The sequence below is a fragment of the Culicoides brevitarsis genome, chromosome 3, assembly GCF_036172545.1.
Source record: "Culicoides brevitarsis isolate CSIRO-B50_1 chromosome 3, AGI_CSIRO_Cbre_v1, whole genome shotgun sequence".
NCBI classification, from domain to species: domain Eukaryota; kingdom Metazoa; phylum Arthropoda; class Insecta; order Diptera; family Ceratopogonidae; genus Culicoides; species Culicoides brevitarsis.
The window spans coordinates 861,003-884,803 of NC_087087.1; the positions used below are offsets into that span (position 1 = coordinate 861,003).

The 23,801-nt window shown below is 28.9% G+C and overlaps 2 protein-coding genes across 2 annotated transcripts; one reads left to right on the forward strand and one right to left on the reverse strand.

Moving 5' to 3' along the window:
• Positions 1 to 1,014: 1,014 nt before the first annotated feature.
• LOC134835810 (E3 ubiquitin-protein ligase HECW2) lies at positions 1,015 to 17,206 on the reverse strand. Its single transcript, XM_063850778.1, has 5 exons — positions 16,741 to 17,206; positions 14,499 to 16,678; positions 13,722 to 13,882; positions 3,211 to 3,402; positions 1,015 to 2,606 (listed from the first exon to the last, which is right to left on the reverse strand). Exons 1-5 carry the CDS (start codon positions 16,961 to 16,963, stop codon positions 1,532 to 1,534), a joined length of 3,831 nt encoding a protein of 1,276 aa, XP_063706848.1. The 5' UTR covers positions 16,964 to 17,206; the 3' UTR covers positions 1,015 to 1,531.
• Positions 17,207 to 20,878: 3,672 nt separating this feature from the next.
• On the forward strand, positions 20,879 to 21,688 carry LOC134833488 (uncharacterized). The gene is made up of 2 exons (XM_063847809.1): positions 20,879 to 21,483; positions 21,544 to 21,688. The coding sequence occupies exons 1-2, from the start codon at positions 20,879 to 20,881 to the stop codon at positions 21,686 to 21,688; spliced, it is 750 nt and encodes a 249-aa protein (XP_063703879.1).
• The last annotated feature ends 2,113 nt before the right edge of the window (positions 21,689 to 23,801 follow it).

Genomic DNA, 23,801 nt, shown 5'->3' on the forward strand with positions numbered 1-23,801 from the left:
AATTTTTTATGACAAAAACCGAAAAATCTCCTTACCATAAAAAAAAACTTTTGACAACCTAAAATAATCCCCGTCATATCTTTATCGTCAAAACCATTATTATTGTTGCATTTTTTGTTCTCTTGTGACTTTTTTTAAAGACATTCATATTTTTTATTTGTCTTACACGAAAGTTTCATCTGCCATCGTGTCTCGTAAAACGTCAAAGAAAATACAAGTTTATTTCGAAAGTTTTCGTTAAATGTTTTCACAGAAAACAACATGTGATGTTGTCTGCTCTATTAACCTTAGACTCTCTGCATTGTTTTGGATGACATGAATGAAGATGAGATGACATGCCGCATAAAAAATATTGCTTTTATTAGCACAATGTAACAAGACACCCTTTACATACGAAATCGCTCTCGTGAAGAAAAAAAGCAGCGTTTGATGATAATATGCGTCTGATTGGAGCTCAAGGGATAAAAGTTCTTTTTCCATTTTCCAACGAATTCAATTATTATCAACACGCTTGGCCAATCCATCAAGTTTTCTGAAAAATAAAATTTGATGATGAAAAACGAATCGTTGCGGTTTCCTCGTGTGTGTCGAAAAGAAAAATATGTGTACACATAAAATAAAATACGAAAAAAAGGATAATCCGACTAAATTGCCAGATAATTTGTCATTTAGCTGTCTCGCCTTTTTGTTTGCGTGCATGCAATTCTCCTAATCTCGAATAAATGAGCTAAAAATAAATAACTTACAATCTGAATTCCAAAAATTTGTTTTTTTTACATGAAAAAACTATAATTTTTTTCTTTTATATTTTTTTTCATTTATTGAATTAAATTTATTTAAAGTCGCACTTAACGTTTATTAAATTCTCATATAATTTCTTAAAATTTCTATTTTTTTTTTTTTGTATTTAAAAATCATAAAAAATAAATTCTAACAAAAAATAACAAAAATAATTTTTTTTCACTGAGAATTTTTTTTTACTTGCTTAATTTTTTTTATGTTATTAAAGGCTTTGTAAGTACGGTTCTATTTATTATTTATTTATTTTTGAACATTAAATGTGTAATTTGGGCGACTGATAAATAAAAAGTTTCTATGTAAAAAAATTTAAAATTAGCAAAAAATATGTTGACGGTCTCTTATAAGCACTAACTAGTACAAAAATCTATGGTATTGTAGCATTATTTTGTTGTTTCTCTTAAAATTTAACTTTTTTAACTTAAAAATCACTTCACTCCCTAAAAGTTCATTCACTGGATCTTTTTTGACTCCATCCTTTGAAGGTTTTTATGACTAATTTTTAACTTTTCTGCTTTTTTTATTAGTTTAATATTTCAAATATCACGATGATCAATTAAAATTAACGTTAAAGTCTAAATTTATATAGAGTTTTGTCGTATTTGAAGACATCAAATAAATTAAAAAAATTTCTTTTTAGTTCAATGTAACACAATACATTTAGAATTATACATTTAAGTGACTAGATGAATGTATTGTTTAACTACAGCGAGAGCATTTTCGTGTCAGTTTCTTACTCAATTCCAAAGGTGCTTGTTTCCTCGACAGCAAGCAGCAATTTTTCGTACAGAATATCGGGCGTTGGGTACGGCGGCAAATCGAGACGATTGAAGCATGTGTGTGCGCGTGGCAAGGCATTCGGTTTTCCCCATTTTTCGATGCAAAAACGTCGGGGGCCCGTTGATCCACGCAATGCGGAAAATCCCTCATACGGAATGCTCGAAGTGCCCGTCACGAATTGCAGCAGTCTCAGTCTTTGTTCGTTCGTGAACTTTTCGATGACGTGCCAAAACCAAATTATGACCTGATGTTGATCGTGATATCCGCTGCGATATTCCGTATTTTGACGCCAATCGTTCAAATCGATTTCAGCAGTTCCGGCAATAACGAGCTCCAATTCGCGCGCATCGAAAACCGAAACGAGACGCGGATCAACGACTTCATAGAAGCCACGAACCAAACTTTCCGTTTGTTCTTGAACGCCTCTCTCAAGGCGCCATTTAACCATTCTCTCGAGATATTCTTTTTTATTTTTTTCCGTTACTGTTATATTTTTGCCTCCTGGTTTCAATTCACGTTCAACAACTCTGCCAAGAAGTTCTTCCGTTACACAAAATGTCAAACCGAGAGATGCTCCGCTTCCGATGTCGTTATCACGAATCCATTGCAACGATTGATGAAATTCACTGTCGAGCGATTCCAAATCACTCAAAGCTGATGGCAAACGTAACAATGCTTTGTAAAAGGGACGAGTGAAAAAAGCATCTAACAAATATTGATGAACGAGCGCTAACCCGAGAACTCTTCCGCTGAATCTGAACCAATCGTGTGAATTATCGACAAAGGCAGAGAGCGGCGATACTTGAACCGTATAAGTATCGTTCGCGGAATACTCAAATAACCCATAATAGGGGTTAAACAGCTCTCGCGACAATAAAAAGAAGAATTCACGCGATGGACCTCCATAATCCAAGCCTTCTTCTGTATCCCAAAGAACTGCGAGACGCCCTCGTTGGAGATCTTTCTTGTTTGCTGACATGATACGACGGAATGCATCTTCAAGTAAATGTGTGCGACGAATGTGAAGTCTAAAAAAAATATAAAATTTCGTTAAAAAAAATTATTTATGCCGTTCCAAATGAAAATCAAAAATAAAGTCCAAAATTTAATAATAAAATAAATTTAAATAAAATAAAATATTTTTTTAAATTTTAAAAAAATAAATTAAATAAAATTTAATTTAAAAAATTTAAATAAAATTGAATTTAAACTGAATAAATTTTTTAAAATAAAAATAAAATTTTAATAAATTTAAATTTAAAAATAAAATTAAAAAAAAAACAAAAAAAGTTTTAAAATATATTTCAAGATATTACATATAAAAAAAAAAAAAAAAAAAAAATTATAAAAAATAACTGTCAAAAAATTTCAAAAATAATTTCAGTAATTTTATGAAAAATATTTTTAGAGAAGAAAATTTAAGTTAAAATATGATTTTCAAAACAAAAATTAGTAAAAATTGAAAAATTCTTTTGAAATTTTCGTGAAAAATTATTAAAATACAAAAAAAAAACGGTAATTTTTGATGAAATTTTTAATTTTTTTTGCCCCAATGGATTTTCGACTTGAAATGGGGCATCTGACTTTATTTTTCATTTTCATTTGGAGCGACCTAAAAAAATCAAAACTTACTTCAATTTGTGAGGACCTTGTCCATAACCTTTGGATTCGAGTTTCCTGTAGAATGTACGTAACTTTGTCTCAAAATCTCGTCGGAATGGCGGAGGCGTGCGTTGCGGCGCTCTTATATTGCTCAAATTTGGCGATCCTTGCGGAGATCTCGCTTCAACAGGCACGTAACTCATTATCTCATTTTCAAAGAGACTGAAAAAGGTAAAAATAAAAATTAGTTTTTTTGAATGACTCATTCAATTTTTAACGGATACAAAGCACAAAGAGCGTTAAATTTACAAACAATCAAAATTCTATATGTTTTAAACATTACGACGACGACGTTATATAATTAGAACCCAACTTCAAATAGTAGAATTTCTTTTGTTAATGTAAAAAAAATTAACTGAATGTCAAAATATTGAACTTTAAAATAATATAACATCAATGGGCGTAAAAAAAATATGAAATTTTTATGAATGGGTTTCATTCATCTTCGAAAAAGTTGCTTGTCGTATGGGAATCGATTAGCTGTGCGACAATAAATTATCGAAATTTATTACCTTGGATAATTTTTGTGTGTGCTTGTTTCATTTTTTGCAAGGTTTTTCGTGCCTTGTTGTCTTTATTGACACAAGACAAGCCAAAAACCGACAACAAAACACAATTTCTTTCAAAGTTTTGTCAAAATTTGAGGTTTGTGTCATCTGTTGAGACAAAATTGTGTGACAAAAGTTCAAAAAAAGTTTTTTCTTTCGTCTCTCGTACGTTTATTTATTCTTTCACGAACAAATAAACGCCGCGTTGGTCACATTTTAATTGATCATTAACCAAAATAAATAAATTTATAATTAAATTAAATAACCTCCCACATATTCATTGATCGCGCATTAATATTACACGGAAAAAAGTTGTCACACATCGATAACCGACAAGAAAAACATTGAAAGTTGTTGAACCATTAAAATGTGTGGCATGACATTCATTTAACAAAAGAACACAAAAAAAATGTTGATTTAATTAAGTTTTAAATAATTTCGAACAATTAAAATTGAAAAGCAATCGATCGAATGATCATTAAACATTTTATGATTTTATTGGCTTCCGATTGTAGTTTGTCGGGCACGCGTCAGGTAACATTTAGTTCATCATCATCTACCATAAAAAATGTTCGCGATCTCTTCAAACGTGTTAAGAAAACGAAAACGATCAAAAAATCGGATTAATTTCTTAAGTCAATAAAATTTTATTGTTTTGACTTGAACTTTGATGAAGACACGATGAAGTCATTCGTTTTAACAAAATTTACGATTTCACGTTGTGTGATGGATTTTTTTGCTCTTTTCGGTTAAATAAACAAAAAATATCAGAAATAATCCTTTTTTGAGGTCATTGTCAAGCTATTTACACAAAATCAACAATAGACAAGAAAGTCCCGTTTTTTCAATAAAAATAATCTCCTTTTTATGGTTTTACTCTCTGTAGCATGAAAGTCCCATTCGAAGCAACAACAGATGAAACGGCAAAAAATGGGCGACAATAAATGCTCTTTTTTAATGATAATAGTAACAATTATTGTAATCTTTTATCGCACCGTGTGCAGTGGTTTTTTCTGTCTGTCGAGCACGTTACTGAAATTCATTTGATAATGATGATGATAAGAGGATGGGTCTCGTTCGTGTGTAATAAAAATTTGTTTTCTTTCTCCGGATTTTATTGATTTTTCATTGACTGCCGCTTGGTTTTCTCTGTTTTAATGAATGTTTTATTGTCTATTGACAATGCGATGTTTGAACGACGACGTTATCGGTCACGGTAACATAATTCATGAAATGTGTGTTTGTCGAATGTAATCAATTACTGTTCATCGCGCCAAGCCCTGCACGACAAGGTTTGATGATTTTAGAAATGCTTTCTGATTGAAAATGCATTTCTGCAGTGATTTGTTTTAGAAATTTTTCATTATTCGAATTTGTGTTTTAAAAATTTAATATTTTAATATAAAACTAACTTTTATTGTACAAAATTTTCAACATATCAAGAAAATTTTATGAAAGATGTTAAATTAATTTATTTTTATAAAATTTTTGTTTAATTAATTTATTAAAAAATTTAAATTTTTTTTTTAATTTTTTAAAAAATTAATTTTTTTTTAATTTATAAACTCTTGAGAAAAAATTATTTTCTTATTAAATCGTACTTTATTTAATTTTCAAAAAAATGTTCTTAAAAAAAATAATTTTAAGGCATTTTTAAGATTAAAACAAAATTTTAAAATTTGATAATAAAAAAAATATTTTTTCTTATTTTTGCAGAAATAATTTTTTTTTTCACATTTGCAAGACCAAAAAAAAATTTAATTTTAAATTTAATTTTAAAAAAATTATAAAAAATTTAATTTTTAAAAAATTACTAAAGATTTAATTTTTTAAAAATTTTTAAAAAATTATTAAAAAACTAATTTTTAAAAAATTATTAATGTTATTTATTAATGTTTTTATTTTTTGTTCATTAATTTAATATTTTTTAAATTTAAAAAATATTTTTTTTTTTTTTTTTTTTTTTTTTATTAATTTTTTCAAATGCTTTTAGTTTAAAGGAAGACATAAAAAACGCAAAATGAAGAAACAACGACCAATAACTCTCCCACTCAGTATTAATATTTTTCGTCAAAAAACGAGATCTGACAACTTAATTAAAATGCCGCATCATCACACATGTAGATTTAAATTTGAAATACTTACATCGAAAATACAATTGATATGGTTTTGGTAATGACCCCCATGTTCAAAGCATTTTACCAACTGTTACAATGAAACATTCGACAGTTGCTGAAGTTGTTGTGCTAACGCCTACTGTGCTAATTGTTCTACTAAATGTACTGACATTTTGTATCTTTACCATTATAAACACGAAAAACTATCAAAGTGTCTCTTTTTTTCTGTTGGTAGTATATTAAATTTCGGTTGTGTTTTCACTTTCTTTTTCTCTTTGGATTTTTTTTTTCTATTAACAACGCTTGTCATTCATCATAGACAAGAAGATGACGATCAGCGAATTAGATTAATTAACTGTTAGTACACATTCTATTTAATTACAAGCTCTTCTGCTACATCTTGACGCTTCTTCATTCACCAACGAGCGATTCAATTTAATTATTTTTTCTTTTTTGTTGCACTCGTTTTGTGGATAAATGAATGTTTATGCGGGTTCTGCTTATAAATGTGTCGCAACTGTTCTTATTAGCTTTTCTAAAGTAAATAATAAATATAAATGATTTTATTGCGGGACTTGATCGCTCTTAACCGGAAAACGAGTAAGTCAATAATTAATAAACATTCCCACAAAAGATATTTTTCAGTTCATGCGTTTGGATGAAATTTTCTGTAACTAATAACGATCATCATTAAAATAATTAAAGAATATCAAATTGTGATTATCGAGAGTTCTTCTTTATGAATCATGCACAACGCACACGACTAAACGATTTTTTTTATTTCTGTGTGCGAGAAACGTGTCTCTTTTGTATTTTTTTTATTTTTTATTATTCACATTTATTAATATTTCTTCATCGCGATGCCTCGAGTTGTTGACGTGATAGCTATTCGATCATCGAGATTAATTACATCATACGTTTAATTTTGTTCTAATACATGTTGATGCATGAAAACTTTGATACTTGCACTTTTTATTACACAAAATTCGTCGATAATTTCGTGGGAGACACATTACTTGTCACGTAATCGCCCATTTTTGCGTTTCTCGTGCATCCATTAGCCAAAAATTATTGATTTTTATTGCTGCAGAAGTCTTTTAGGCGTTACTGTTACGATCCTAATAAATTTTGAAAGATATTTTTATTCACTGTCGACCTCGTCGACAAGTTGATTAAATGGATTTTCTCCAAATTGGGCAATTTTAAATTCAAATTTTAGAAGACAGAAAGAGAAAATTTAAAAATAGAAGATTTTTATCGCAAAAAAAGAAAAAAAATCCATAAATAGATCATTTTCCTCCTCAAAAGTATGTCAATATGTACAAAAATGAAATAAAATATAAATTTATTTAAATGCGTCGAGAGACTTGTCTCGACTTTTATCCAGAATTATATCATGTCACATATTTTCTTCGGAGATAATGAAAAATCTTGACCTACTTGGCTTTTCTGATAATTTCATTATAAATTCAAAGGAAAAATAAATCGAGGAAGTTTCTTGAGATTTATTCAAAAAGCAGATTTTCGAACAAAGAATACTAAAAAAAATATTTTTAAAAAATTTAAAAAAATATTTTAAAAAATATTAAAAAATTATTTAAAAAAAAAAAAATTAAAAAATATTTTAATTAATATAAAAAAATATTTAAAAAATTATTTAAAAAAATAAAAAAAAATTTTTTGAAGTTGTCATCTTCAAAAATTTCTTATATTTAAATTTTCTCGAAAAACTTTGAGCACGATATAACTAACATTTTTCTCCATGAAACATATGCTCTGAGACGTATAGTTTTCTCAAACACCGATCGCATCCAAATTTTTGAAAGGAAATACAATATAAAAATGGTAAAAATGCAACAATTTAAGCTGTTTGTTGTTGCACATTAATGACCGCTTCATTTTAATGAATGAATAGCACTCTCATTAAAATAAAATAAAATGTTGAGTTTTTTTTTCTAATGTTTTCTTGAATGAATGGAAGGCGCAGAGCATAACACGCGATATATTTTTATAACATTTTTTTTAAATGCAACGATTATGGATTAAATGGAATAATTATTAGTTGTTTAGACGTTTCGTTGTTAGAAAAAAAAATATTTAGCAGACAAAGTTCACGACAGTGCATGGCATGGCATGGCGTTAACTAACCACATCTTTTACTCTACATTTAATGTTACGAGCACTTGTTTTAATTTCAATTAATTAAATGATTATTTGGTTCTGTGTTGAAAATGCATCTTCTATTCCCACGAAGACTTTCGTTAACGCGCAATTTATTTTTAGCTCCAATTAAGGGACTAATAAAAGAATAAAAATCAAACAAAAAAATTCGATAAGATAAGGATTATGCGAAAAATATGAGTAAGCGATGCCATAAAATCATAAATAATTGTCGAAAAAAGTGACAAATTAAAAGGCGGAAATGCTTGACGGTACTTTTGAAGGACAAAGTGCGGCGTCAAATGTTAACAGTTCGATGTTTAATGACAACATTTTTTTTTTGCAAGTAATTTGCATGCAAATTCTCTGTTTCAGTCTCGTACTTTGTGTCATAGACACAAATATAATTGGCATCAAATGGTTCATTGTTAAAGAATGTATAGGGAGTCATTTCATGACTTGACTCGTTGATAAGTTTCGAGTCAACGCGATAAATTTTAGAAAGAATTTCGGCGTACGTGCCTTTGAAATCATCAAAAAACGAAATTTGCATTGACATTGACACACTAAACACCTTCATCTAACACAAATTTAATTCAATTTTAACCTTTTGTGTGAAATAATTTTCATTAACCGGTAAATAAAGCACATCCCTGACGAAAGCGCTCGAGTGTGCGGGCGAATATTGAATAAAAATTAATTAAAACGGATGAAATTGCATGCATGCAAACTTCCTTTTAACGAATTTTCGTTGTTAATTGTGTTAAATTGTTGTAACAAAGTGTGAAGGAGACACAGGATGACGCGTGTAGGACATCGTTGAAGCGCAAAAGATACCGCAAAAACCTTATGCATATCGAAATGGATCAAAAATGTTCAGTTGACTTAATTGACAAGGACTTATTAGTTACGGAAAGAACTTTTTTAGATGATTTTTTGTTTATTGAGACAAAAAATGTCAATTCTGACGTTAATTTATGATAAGTTACAATAAAACTCGTAAATTTTAAAGAACATTCAAAGGTGTTAGATGCAATTAAGCGATATTTATTGAGCAAGGAAGCTATTAAAGACAGAAAAATTATTATCTCATAAGTAATTGAGATGTTTCAATACTTTTTACAAGAAAATTTCGTAGAATCAATTAAAAAAATAAACAATCATGATCAAATTTATTGTTATTTTTATAAGAGATGCTTGTTATAGACAATTTATCATTCATTATTTTCAAATTCATGTAAATAAAAATAATTAAGTTGAAAAAATTTAATTCAATTTTCTTTAAAAATTTATTTAATTTTTTTTTTTAATTTAATTTTTTTTTTTAATTTTTTTTTATTTATTTTTTTTAATTTTTTTTTAAATTATTTTTTTTAAATTAATTTTTTAATTTTTTTTAATTAATTTTTTAAAGTTATATTTTTTTAATTTTTTAAAATATATTTTTTGAATTTCAAAATTATTTTTTTTTAATTTTTTTTTTATTTAATTTTTTAAAATTTTAAATAATGTAAGAATTTTCATCAAAAGATGTTTCTTTATGTAAATTTTCATAAAAATTTTATAATTTACTTCCGTTTAAGAACTTTTTAAACTTAATTTTAATGAAGATCAATTTTTACCTTCAACATTTTAACTAAAAAAATCGTAAAACAAGCGCAACAGCGTTAATTGTCCATTTTTTGCCGCAAATCGGTTCTGCATGTGCGATTTTTATTGGCGTTTTAATTATTTTGCGTGGTTTAAATATGTGTCATTAATTGTTTTTTTTTTTTGCCAAATTAAATATTTGCAAGCGAAAAAAAACTTCAACGGTCATTACTTTTTTTTTTTTTTTTTTTTTTTTGGCAATCCTTGAAAGAATCCTTGTGTTTAGGTCAAAAACTTGTCCTTCTAACGTAAAAGTGTTAAAAATTGATTACTTGACCTATTAACGTCACAAAAAAAACTAAGTTCTAATTATGCACCCTTCGTACAAGGTTACAAAAAATCGAAAAATTCGACACTACTTTCTTCGTACGGCTTTTTTCACGCATACATGATCAACCCTAATTAATTCACAATGGTCTCGTGTACGATAAATGAACGAAAAAAATAAATAAAAACAAACAACCCCAACGTAACTACATGAAAAAACTACTGCAAAAAGTATTTTCACTTTTAACCTTCTTTTTTTTTGTGTACCTTCATAAAATGACCAATTGTATGATCGATAAACGTACAAACCAGCATAAAAATGGGCAATTCGCGTGTAACGTGTGTGTCAATGTGATTCTTATTACCCTTGCTTTAGTCAAGTGAACTTTCTTATGTAACTTTTTTCCGTTTTTAAGGCCGCTCCAATTTTTTTGAGCTTTTTTTTCAAAAAAATTTTTTTAAAAATTTTAATTTTTAAGAATTTTTGAATTCTTTGTATTTTTTTTCCAAAATATTATTTTTCAAAATTTGGGACAAAAAGTTAAAAAAAAAATTTGGAGCGGCCTAAAAGAAAATATTGAACATTGTTGCGAGAAAAAAGATTAAAATCTGATGATTTAAAACTGACAGTCAAGAACGAGGAAAAGATTAATTTTTCTCTCAACATCTCTCAAGGATTGTTCGATTGAGCGATCAATTTCGACACGCGATCGGCATTTAAGGGTAATTAAACTTCTCTCTAACATTGTCTATATCTATCGCTTCTAATATCGCCTCATTTTATGTAAAAATTTTTCATTTGCATTAATTACGAATTTCAAAATAATATAATGAATTCTTATTAAAATATACAATTTGTATCGTCTTTTATAACATTTTTGTGTATTTTTTTTCTATTCATTCAACATGAACTGATATCGATATTCGATGGAATATAACCTTGTTACTTGCACTTGAATGGATAATTTTTTTCCTAAAATTTTATTTTTTTATTATTTTTTATCATTTTATTTAATTATTTCACTCTACAATTTTTTGCACTTTTTTTCTGCATTAAATATTTATTTATTTATTATTATTTTCTATTCAGTCTATTTAGTAATGTTATATATACGGAATGATAGTTTGTAACACTAGCAGCTGAAATATGTTTGCACTCTGTTACAATTGAATGACGGCGAGCAACTGTTGTTTGTGTTGTTGGAAAAATTACATGAAAGCCGTTTATTTCGGAATAATTTTACTTTTAACATTAACATACAACGCTTTCCTCGCACACAAATAACGCACGATAAATACACGAACGAATGATGGTCAGTAAAATAAATAAATAAATAATAAAAAATGAACAATCATTACTAAAAAATAAAATTAATTTAACGTTTAGTTTAGTTCATTTTTCGGACCTTTTTAAAAAAAAAAAAAATATTGGCAACATCATGCAATATAAATTAAGATCGTCCCGAAAATCGATCAATAACAAAAGAAAAAAATATCTTTTATGGGAATTAATGTAGATTTTAGATAAATTTAATAAATAATAATAAAAAAGGATCGCTAACAATGAATTTTCGTAAAAAAAATATTTTTAAATAAAATTAATTCTATTCGCAACGTTCTTCACACTCCGACTTTAATAATAATACTGACTTTAAAAAAATATGAAATATCATATGGAACGGAATGTAATATTTATAGTATGGCAACATATATGCGGAGAGTTAAATAGAAGTGTGTGTGGTAGTGAAGTTAATATATTTATTATATTATTGGATAGTGAAGTCGTCGTCGTCGCGTTCACTCTATTTTTAAGATTCTGATAATTTTTGTGTCTACACGAATGGGCAAAATATAAGTTGTAACATAATATTATCAATTTTCGAACAACTTTTGTTTGTCTGCGTGGTACTAATAATTATTTATGTGTATCTATAATAAATGGAAATTGATAATGCGTGCGATAACAAACAAAAAAGCCGGTCATTGTTTCAGCTTTGTGCGTTTTTTGTGTCATTAGAGAGGTTTGGAGAGAATGTTAATTGAAAAGGACTTCATTTTTTTTATCATTTTTTATGATAAATTTCCGTTATAATTTAAAAAAAAATGAAGAATTTGTCAAAAAAATTTTAAAATTAGTGAAAAAAGTGCATTTAAAGGCTCGTTCTCTCTTTCTTAATTATCTCATGAAATCCGCCGTCGTCATTTCTCGTCATTATAATGATTTGCGTGCCTCATGACACAAATAGCGCGATGATATCAACACCTTTTGTATTTATTATTTTATGTTTCGTTTCGATTTTTTTTCTCCTTTGCGTTTTTTTTCTTCTCTTTCATGACACATCTTCGTATTCTGGACCAAAAGATACAACTACCTGTTGTTTCATCTCGTGTTTCTCGTTAACTACAACTTTTTTGCACAAAAAAAAAACAAAACAAAAATAGAAACATTTCAAACCAGTCATCCCCATCACATCACCTGTTATGGCAAATTCGATTATCATATCAATCAAAAAACGAACGCCAAACATTAAAATGTTATAAAAAAATAAATAAATGTGATAATATCAATTAAAAGGCAATTATTTCGATCATTTATCATCAACCCCTTTTTCTGCTATTTTTACGAATTCTACTTTTATCGCGTTTTGAATGAATATTTAATGAAGCGCGATGTCAAAATGTTCGATCAACATTCTTTAGAGGATCAATTCGATAGTATTTAGTAAACATTCCTTTTGTCGTGTCATTCTTTTGATTTATTTGTGAATTTTTGATAGTTTCTCGTTTAAATTTTTTTTTTCTTCAGCAAAGCAAATTTTTTCGATTTCATTCAAAAAATATGACATCCATAAGACAATCGTGCATCTTGTGGCATCAAAGTCGAATTGGCAGTAAATTAACAATGATCATGTTTTGTGTGAATGAATTGAAGTTTTATGTCGTAAATTAGAAACGGATGACGATGCAGCACTTTTGTTCCTTGTTATCTTCAAAGCAACGTTTGGAGGTTAAATTTTGCGAAATTTAAAGAATTTTAATGGGTCAGGCTTTTAATTATCGCTCTCGTAATTCAAGTGACGTGAGAATTGTCGTTCAAAAACGATTCCGAATGTAAACATTTCGCGTGAAAAATATTTCCATGCGTCTTAGATCGAATTTCAATCCATTCGTTTTAATTCGCAGCGAAATAAAAAGTAGCAAAATGTTGTTTAATGTTTTACAATTTTACATCCTTTGTTGATTTTTTGTGTTCGCGCAAGTCGGAATTTGCTCACTGAATAATTTAATCGCACAAGTCGGCAATTTAATCGTCAAAACTTCGAGACGCCTTGAGTCTCTTTTTATTTTTTCTCTTGCACTTGAATGATAAATGAATCCAGTATGGCATCAAGCGAACTTTTAATTATAATTAGCGGCAACGTAATAATATCCTATCAGCAATCAGAATGAAACGCAGTCGAGCACTAATTAATGTGCGTCCCTGTTTCGAGAACAACGTGCCGATTAAATCCGTAATTAAACAGTCAAAATGTAGATCGGCGATAATTATCACCTGATTATCATTTTTTTCACACAATCTGGTAGCAAAAACTAATAAAACTAAAAAACAGATAAAATTACGCAAAAATAGGAAGTTTAAGCGTTGAGGTGTGTCAATATCGAATTACAGCTTCTTTCACTCTTGTTTGTGCATTTGTATCGAAAAAAAATTGTTTGTGACAAAAAAAAAATAACATACCTCAAGAGCAATGTCAATTGCAAATCGTGCCCGAGACGTTCCAAAGCTGCTGTTCCTTCAACTCGAATGGCATTTATTTTCTCACGTAAACTACGGGAACTACTTGTATGACGTTCTTTCAATATTTCGAAGATGTTTGGTTGACGGAGGAATGCAACAACCTGAAAAAAAATTAAAATTAAAAAAAAAAAATTAAAAAAAAATTTTTAATCAAAAAATTAATTTATTTTTGTCAAAAAAATATTTTTTTTTGTAAAAAAATTAAAATATTTTTTTTTGTCAAGATTTTTTTTTTTTTTTTGCTTAAAAATTTATATAATTTTTTTACTTAAAAAATTAACTTTTTTTTTCAAATAAAAATTAAATTAATTATTTCTTTTCTTAAATTTTAAAAAATTAAAATAATTTTTTTCAAAAATTAAAAATTTTTTGTATGTGAAATAATTAAATTTTTTGCTCAAAAATCAAATACTTTTTTTTCTCAAAAAAAAATTTTTTTTTTCTTGAATTATTATTTTTTTTACTTAATTTTTTTACTTAAAATTAATTAAAGTTATTTTTTTTTAAATGAAAATTATTTTTTCAAAAAATTAAAAAAATGTTTTTCAAAAAATTAAAATTATTTCTTTCAAAAATTTTTTTTGTTTTTTTTTTTTAATTTTTTTGCTTAAAATATTCTTTTTTTTTTGCCTAAAAAATTATTTTTTTTTTTGCTTAAAAAATTAAAATTATTTTTTGTGAAAAAATTAAAATTTTTATTTAAACAAAATTTCTTACCTTATCATTATATGCAATTGGAATGTCAATTCCCACAGGTAATCGAGGCAATGAAGGTCTTGGAGGACGAGGCGGAGGCGTCGGAGCAATTTCCTGTTCTTGCCATAATCGAATTCGCGGGCATTCTGTGGGCACCCGAGGATCCATAAACGAAGTTTTACGATTTGTGTGATCAATGAAGAATTGTTTGCCGCTTTGATCTGTCTTCGACTCCCATCCTGATGGCAAATCTTTGTTCAATTGTGCGAAACAATTGCATAACGTCACCAAATCCCGATTATGTTGATATCGCGCAAAACTATTTGGATCTCTGCGAATCCGCGAAACCATGTGCTTCAATGCGGAATTTCCTGTCCACATTTCGATCGCTTGTTCGTTCTTGTGCAACATCGAGTAAAAATCCGAACGTAACATCATGAGCAATGCGGGATGTGTGTCGTTAATTTGCGTGTTAACTTGAATCATTACGCCATTTGCACTTCCCGCGGATGAAGTTGAACCATTTCGTTGTTGCGCTTGTAACATGTCAAGAATGGGACTTGCTTCTCGTCTATCGTAAATTGTGCGTCGAATGGATTGATAACGACGATCCAGCTGTTGGCGATGTTGTTCGGGAACGGAAATCGAAGGTTGTTGCCCGGGTCTTGTCCAACTTGTTGTTCGCGTTGCATGATCAATGTAGAAAATACGCCCGTGCGAATCCATGCGAGCTTCCCATGCGGGCGGAAGAGATTCTTCCATTACGTGTTCGCCTCTTGCGCGTTCAGGAATCGACGGGAGACGAGCACTCGTAATATGTCGCATTGTAACTGAATCATTATCATTTTCATCTCGAATATCGTTATTTTGATTCTGTTCTGCATTCTGTGAAGAGCTTCGATTTGTGAGTTGAACAATATCCGCATGTCGAACTTCAGGCGATGGCACTGTTTCAGGCGAACAAATATTCCGTGAAGGCATTTCTCCGCAATCTGCTAAATTTCTGAATCTTCTTGCGTGATGCGTGGGCGTTGGAGGACAAACTAATCCAGATTGCATTGTTCCTCCGATTCGAGATAAGGGTCTTGGTTGAGGACGAACAGGTTTTGGATAAATTGTCATTATTGGAGATCCTCGATCCGGCGAAGATAACGAATCCAAAGGAGATTGTGAACGTGTTGATGATCCCGAAGGCGGAGAACGTGCATGAGGCGATAAACTACGAGCAACAACAGAAGCTGCTAATCCTCCGGAAGCTTCGAAACCCAAAGAACATCCAGCAACATCGAGAATTCCCGCATCCAAATTGTATCCATTCAACAAATGACGATTTTTGCCATTGGAGGATGTTCGTACGAGAGGCTTGTGCGGCTTTAATGGCGTTGTTTGAGCAGCAACATCATGCCCTGTGACGAGAATTGGGACTGTTTGAACGGTATTTGTGCTTGTTGAAGCTGTTGCCTTCATTACAGGTTCTTCAGGCGGGAAACGAAACTCCTCACATTGAACCATTTTGTCACTCAAACGAAGTTTTTTCTTTATCAAAGCTCGTTTTTGCTTCGGACTTGTCTCTACATTCAATGCTTCCAAAGGATCTCGACTTGAAATAATATTTTTCGACGAAGCACTTTCCCCTAAACTTGAAGCATCCTTTTCGGGCGTTGCTAAAGGAGCATTTTCATCAACGACATTCGCCTGTAATTGATGAACTTGTTTCGATTTTTGCTTGATAGGCGTAAAAAACTCTCCCGGAATGAAATCGAGACCATTTGGTTCTTCGTTTGGGGTCGAAAATTGCTCATCCGTATCGATAATGTCGAACGAAAAGTCATCCGTGATCGATTGAAAGTTTTTCGGAGGCCATGAACGCTCCAAAGGTCGATGATGTTTGTTCGGGGGAGAACGCCGCATCGAAATTGTTGGCGTTGAAGTGTCATCTTCTTGCGCGGATTTCCAAATGTAACCATATAAATCTTGCGAAGTTGATTTTACACATCCGTTCGGGCGAATTTTCTTCTTTGTACCGTTAACAACGGGCTCCTGTTCGAAACTTTGTGTGGGTTTTGCTTTACGACGAACTCCCGAACATCCGCCCGAATTTGTGCACGAATCGCCTGAATGTCCTGTACAAACATCGTCTTTCGTGATCGTTGCTTGTTTGTCTCCAATTGTTTCCACGCAACTACCGATACTTGTCTTGTCTGTAAATAAACGGAAAAATGTCCTTGATTGTTACGTAAAAAATGTAATTTTCGTAAAATACCTTCGAAATCGTTCAAATTATCATCAACTGTCTTGATACTCTTGAAATCCTCATCCGACATTTCACTTTTGTCGATAAACTCGAGATTCGCCTCTTTTTCCGCCGCATCTTCGACAGAATCTTCTTTTACAGGAACTTCCGTGTTTTCTTCCGCACTTGCATTTGTCGATGTTTGAGTCTCGTCTTCCTCTTCTTCTGCTTGATTTGTCGTCTCATTTTGCATTCTTATCTACTTTTATCACGTTTTATTGCTTGGCCTCCCGAATTTCTTGCTATTTTAAATATTTACTTAATTTTTTTTAACATTTATGACGTCATACTCCCAATTTTCTTTTTCACTTTTTCCATCGTTGCTAACATCTCTGCACTCTTACTGTGAATTAATTTCGACGCAAGAATGACAAAAGAACATTTTTAACTGATTTTTAGACAATTTTCCGCTTGATTTTACGAGAATTTCAATTAAATTTCACGAGCGAAATTCCAATGTTTTGATAAAATTAATCGACATTCGCTTTTGCTAATTCAAGTTTTGAGAAGTTCAAAAATGATAAATTGCGTTCGTTAATTCATTAAAAAATTTGAAAAATTTATCCGTTAAATTTTATCAAGAAAATTTTGACCTATTTTTAAAGCAACCAAAAAATAAAAAAAAATATTAAAAAAAAAAAAAAAAAAAAAAAAAAAAAAAAAAAAATTAAAAAAAATTAAAAAAAAAATTAAAAAATTAAAAAAAAAAAAAAAAAAAAATTAAAAAAAAAAATTATATTAAAAAAAATACATTTAAAAAAAATTTATTTATTAAAATTTTCATTAGTAAAAATTTTTTGAAAATTTTTTTTCGCGCTAAACATTCCTTGAGTCATAAGAATCACTTTTCTCCATGAAACATATGCTCGGAAACGCATAGTTTTTGCCACAAGTGCTTAGTTTCAACTTTTGTAGGGCAAAATCAATATAAATTTTATAATAAAATAAAACGGAAAGAAAAACAATTTTTATCCATTTTCAATCGTTAATTCTGATCGATTGCCTTTGAACATAAAACTAACTTTTCCGCGCAAAAAGTGCATCATGTCACAAACAAACCCATAAATGGTATTGTACCGAGTAATAAATTACCTCCATGATTGCATTAAATTCATGTTCCGACACCTTTCATTTCGTTTTGTCGGTTTGCAAGTTCAAGAAATCAAAAAAAAAAACTGTCATTCATCACATTCGAATCAAACATATGGTGCAAAAAAAAATATTTATTTATTAATTGATGTATTGTGTTTCTTTTTTCATAATTTAACACCAACAACAATTTGACTGACATGACATGACGTAGATCAAAAAGTTGCATTTTTTATGATTATTTTTTTTTTGTTGCATTTTTTGTTTTTAATTGCCGGTTCGTTTCAAGCAATTTTTCAACTTTGGAGGTTTATAAAATAATTAAGTAACGTTGCTAATTCAATTTCCTTAACGAGACTTTTTATCTTTTTTTAATTATTTTTTTTTTAAATTTGATTTAATTAATTCTTTTTGGCATTCATCGTGCTGCGTTATCTCAATCAATTCCTTTTACAAAAAAAGTGTGTTTGTGAAATCTTACACATTTCGAGTTTTTAATTTGTTTGGCAGAAAATAAAACCATCAACGTCGTGGCAATGACTTTCGTTCTATAAACATATATGTGTCAAAGTGAACTTTTAATAATGATTTTATAATATAAAAGTAAATATCTTATCGATACAAACATGTTTTGCATAAATTGAAACAGAAGGATAAGGTAGAAAAAGTTATCGTGTGTAAGAAAAAAGCGCATTTTGATATAAAAATTTAAATATTTCAAAAAGTTTAAAATAAAATTAAAATCGAGCTAATGAACTGAAAATTTTTTATGCAAAAATTGCATTTTTCATTTGAAAACTGAAAAAAATTAAATAAAATACGATAAGAAACTGACACTCTGAATTGATACATGAAAAATTTTGAAGAAATATTTTGAATTTTTTTTTTTCGTGAATTTTCATATTTTTCAATTTTCAAGCTTTATAACCATCAAAGAGACATTCAAAAAATTTCCGTATTTTTTTACGTATTTTTTACGTATTTTTTTACGTATTTTTTACGTATTTTTCAAATTTATTATTTACAACCATCAAATAGACATTTGATAAATTCTTTATTTTCAATAAGAAAATCATGAAAAATCAAAAATTTAATTAAATTTATATATTGCAAAAAGTTGAAATGTTGAAAAGACGTTTAAACGCCCAAAATAGCATTTTTTTTCAATAAATAAAATTCTTCTTATTGCAAAATCGCATGAAGCCAACACGATGTTATGTCATAATGGTCTCTTTCTCTCGCATCAGATGCAAAATCTGCTTATCATTTGCAAAGATTGACATTATCGTGATATGTTTATCAACATTTTTTCACCGTCATCTGATGTTAATGACTTGATTTCTCAGAAAAGTAATAACAGAACGGCATTGATGAAACTTTTTGCTTCTTCGTGTTGTCTTATTTGTATTCTACCTGTGTTTGTCGCTTCAACACGTGAGAATTTTATATCTTCTATTTTTCTCCCAACAACAAAGTAACATGTTTCCTCAAGCATGAATCCTGAAAAAAATAAAAGAAAAGCTTTTATATAGAAAAATGGACATATTTTTCAAGCGACACACAACTAACCTACATAAAATATGGCGCGGAAAATTATCGTGCAGGACTTTAAAAGGATGTACGAGTAACTTCACAGATTTTCTTTTTGCCTTCTGTATGTTTACCTTTTTGTTCGTCGAATATGTCGTGACCGTGAATTGCATTTATTTGAGTAGCTTGAATAATTTTCTGTCGAGTCATACACATTAAAACAAACAATCCGTAAGATATTGCCGTTCCCCGTCTTCTGTAACTGCTTCTGAAAATAGAAAAAAAAATAAAGTAAGGCCGTTCCAAATTTTTTTCTGTTTTTGACCCATTTTAAAAGTCGAAAATTAAATGTGGCAAAATAGAAAAAAAAAGTTAAAAATTGACTGTTTTTTTGGCCTTTTTCATATTTTTTCAAGAAATTTTCAAAAATTTTTTTTAATATTTTTAAAAATAATATTTTAAATTTTTTTTTAAATATTTTCACATTTCAAGAATTTTTTTTAGTTCAAAAATAAAATTTACATGAAAAAATCATTCTTAAAAATATTTAAAAAAAAAAAATTTTTAGTTAAAGTTTTTTTTTAATGAAATTTTTTTGTTTAAATTTTTAATTTGAAATATTTTGAGATCAATTTTAATTTTTTTTAATATTTAATAAATTTTGTCATTTTGTATGAAAAATTATTTCAATTTTTTTTTATTTTGCCCCATTTTGAAAAAAATCTTTTGAAACAAAAACATTAAAAAAATTGGAACGACCTAAAGGATTAGTTTCTTTATTTCTCCATCTTTGGCAATCGCTTCATCGATTTGTTTCGTTTCATGAATAAATCTGTTAGGCAGGACGAATACTTTCGAACATTATGGAGCACATTTGCATGACAATGAAACGAAACAACAACAAAAATGTCATCAAACACACAAAAAGACAATAAAAAAAAGAAAAAAATCGCTTCATGCGGACAATAAAAGAAGCATTGAGCGACTGATGTGTGTGTGATTGGGGATTTAAGCGATAGTTGTAGTCGAGATTACCCAAAATGACTGACATACGCCTTAAATCTGTTTGTCTCGACAACAACCTCGACGACTCTCACGGTTAAATTTCGCCAAATCTACATAACCGAATATTGTTTTCGTTAGAAAAATGCACCAAAATGGGACTTTTTATGATGTTTTTCAGTCGTTCATGTCTTTTGAGCACTTGTTTACGGCAGAAATGCTGAAACAAAAGCAGACCTGTCACTTTAATATGGGTTTGGCATTAATTTTACTCTTTGGAGAAATTTTTTTTGGGCAATTTTAATCCATGGAGATTTGAATGTCTATCAATTCTGAATGTTTTTTCGTATATTTGTACAATTCATAAGAGAGCAATGATCTTCTATGGTTGTTTGGATACCTATTTGACACCTGATAACAAAAGAAGCTCCGTTAAAAAATACAAATTTACGTTTTTAGTTCAGTTTTTACCGTGAATTCGTTCAAAATGCATCAAATTCTGCTCTTGATACTTACATTTTTTGTTAAAAAATCACTTTCAACGTGGTTAATTGTTCCTCCGACATCTCCGACGCGTCATCAGCTCATTTGGGGAGTAGGAATTCCGTTGCCATTAACGCTTTCTGTGACCACAGGATACGTTTTTAAAGCTCAATATTACGTTGCGGATCATGTTTCTGATTTGTATCTCAAGGAAGATACTTGGGCTCATATCACAGATGTTACCGAACCTGAAAGAGGCACGCGACGTAAACGAGAATTATTTTTTGACCCGCAGTTGAATCAAACTTACGAAAGATACGATGCCGAAATCGATGGAGAAGTTTTTTACGAAAATCTGGATTTGAAGGAGGAATCGGCGAAACATCAAAGCGTTATTAAACGTTTAGTTGAACATCGAGAAAAATTTTTCGGGCAATCCGCTGAACATGGAATCAATCGATGGCACATTTATTACGCCATTGAGGGAATTTTCGAGCAACGAGGACTTGATGGGAAAGCGTGTATGTTGCGGATGATTTGTGAGTTTGCTCAAGCTCCCATCACGTACTACAGCGGCTTACTTGGCGAAATTGCTTATATCGTGTTGACGTAAGACGACTTTGTGTTTATTTATTTATATTTTCATCAATTGAAAATGTTTTTTTGTAGACCATCGACGAGCGACGAAACGCCCGAGAAAAGACATCAATTGACCTATTTCACTGCAGAACGCCATGGAAAGGAACAAAAATCGTGTGAACGACTGTATCGGGAGTGCGATGTCTCAGTTCTGAGCTATTTTACGGATACTTGAAAAAATTGATCGGAATTAATTAAAAAAATTATAATCTAAGCACGAACCTTTGGTCCTTCTTTTCCGTCTCCTTGAACGACGTCTTTGCCAAACAGCTGCTTTTCTTCGTTGTCTTCGTCTGTTTTGACTACGAAATTGCGAACATATTGAACCGACGAACACACGTTGAACGAACGAAATTTCATTCATTCAACAACTTTTTTTCTTTTACTTTCGTTCGTACACTTTAATTCTGTCAGTCGACTCCTTGCCATAGTCGAGTTCACATCGCGTTCAACGAAAATAAATAATTTTATTCGCCGGTGTGTTTATTTACTTTTTTTTTTACTTTTTTAAATAAACTGTGTGAAATAAAATTTTTCATTAAATTAATTACATGAAAAAAAAAATAACGAGAAAAAAAATTAATTGGCACAAAAATAAACCCCACGACGACGACTAATTATCTTGTCATTAAAGTAACTTTGATAAGCCGAAGTCGATCATTTGTAAAAGATTTATTAACAAATAAGTGCTTTGCTAATGATAATGATGTTAAAAAGTCAATCAAACCACTTGACGTGAGAGATAAACTTTACAAATTATTCACTCTTAATTTTTAATGGAAGGACCATAATTGAAAGTAATTAAAATTCATGCTGAAAAAAAAATATTTTATTGAAAAAGAAGAAAAAACAATTAAAAAATATTATTAATAAAAAAGTGTCTGATCAGATTTAATGATAATAATTCATTAATTTTAATTTTTTTTATAAATAAAAAAGTAGTCGAAAAATCAACAGTAAATTTGTCAATAAACACGTAGGATGTGAAATAAATTATTAATGATAATTTAATGAAGTTCATAAAAAAATTGCCCTCGACATGTCATGTTGTTGGTTAAGTTTCGATTATGCTAAAAATTTATATATTAAAAAATTGGCGAAACGAAAAAAAGTTGATTTTTTACATTTTTTTGTTGAAAGATATGAAATCAAGTGTGAAGAGAGAGATATCAAATTATTTAAAAAAAAAAATAAATAAAATTTAAAAAAAAAATAAAAAAAAATATTTTTGAAAATTAACAATTCTTAAAAATATATATTTTTTTTTAAATTTTAAAATAAAATAAAATAAAAAATTTAAAATTACTTTAAAATAAATTTATTAAAAAAATTAAGAAATAAAAAAATATCAAAAATAAAGAATAAGAATAATAAGAATTTTAAAAAAATATCTTTAATTTTTTTTAATTTGAAAATAAAAAATAAATAAATAAAAATTTAAAAATAAAAATAAAATAAAATAAAAAATAAATAAATAAAAAATTAAAATTACTTTTAAATAAATTTATAAACATTAATAATCTTTTTTTAATCAAATTTGTCTTTTAAGATTTAATTTTTTTTTAAGAAATTTTTTATTAAAAACTTCAATTTTTTTTACAAATTGATAAAATTACGTGCATCAATTTGTTAAAATAAAAAAGTTTCAATAGGAAACACGTAAATGAATATTTTCCCATAAATTTACATTTTTTATCTCATTCCGTGTAGTAATTTTTCACTACATTTCATTCAAAACACATAAACAGTAATAAAACTCTCAGTATAGGAAAACTTGCAAACGGATTGTTTATGTTATAAACTTCATAACAACAGAATATCACATTTATCAAAACTACTGTCCTGAATTTTGCTCCCGTTTTCAACACTTGCTGCATCATATTCGTAATAAAATAAGCAAGTTTACAAAAGAGCGTGAACAGATAACTTTAAACATAGTTTGGCTCTCTAAAGACTTTTTTTTGTAATTTTGTTTGTAAATTACGGTAACCAGACTTGAATTTTTTTAAAAGAAAACTAAACGAAAAACTTGTCAGATTTATTAAAAAATTGTTTTTAAATGATTTTATGGACAACCTTCTCTTAAAAATGTTCTTTAAACCGAGGATGAACTTTTTTCAGATTTTAAAAAGTTTTAAATTACTTTTCTTTCTCCCGCAAGTTGCAACAGACATGACATAATTCGTCAAAATAATTGCAGTATTTATTGCTGCTCGACGAATTCATGTCGTGTCGTGTCATCCAGTCAATTATAATCTCTTAATTTAATAAATTTCTTAAATAATTTG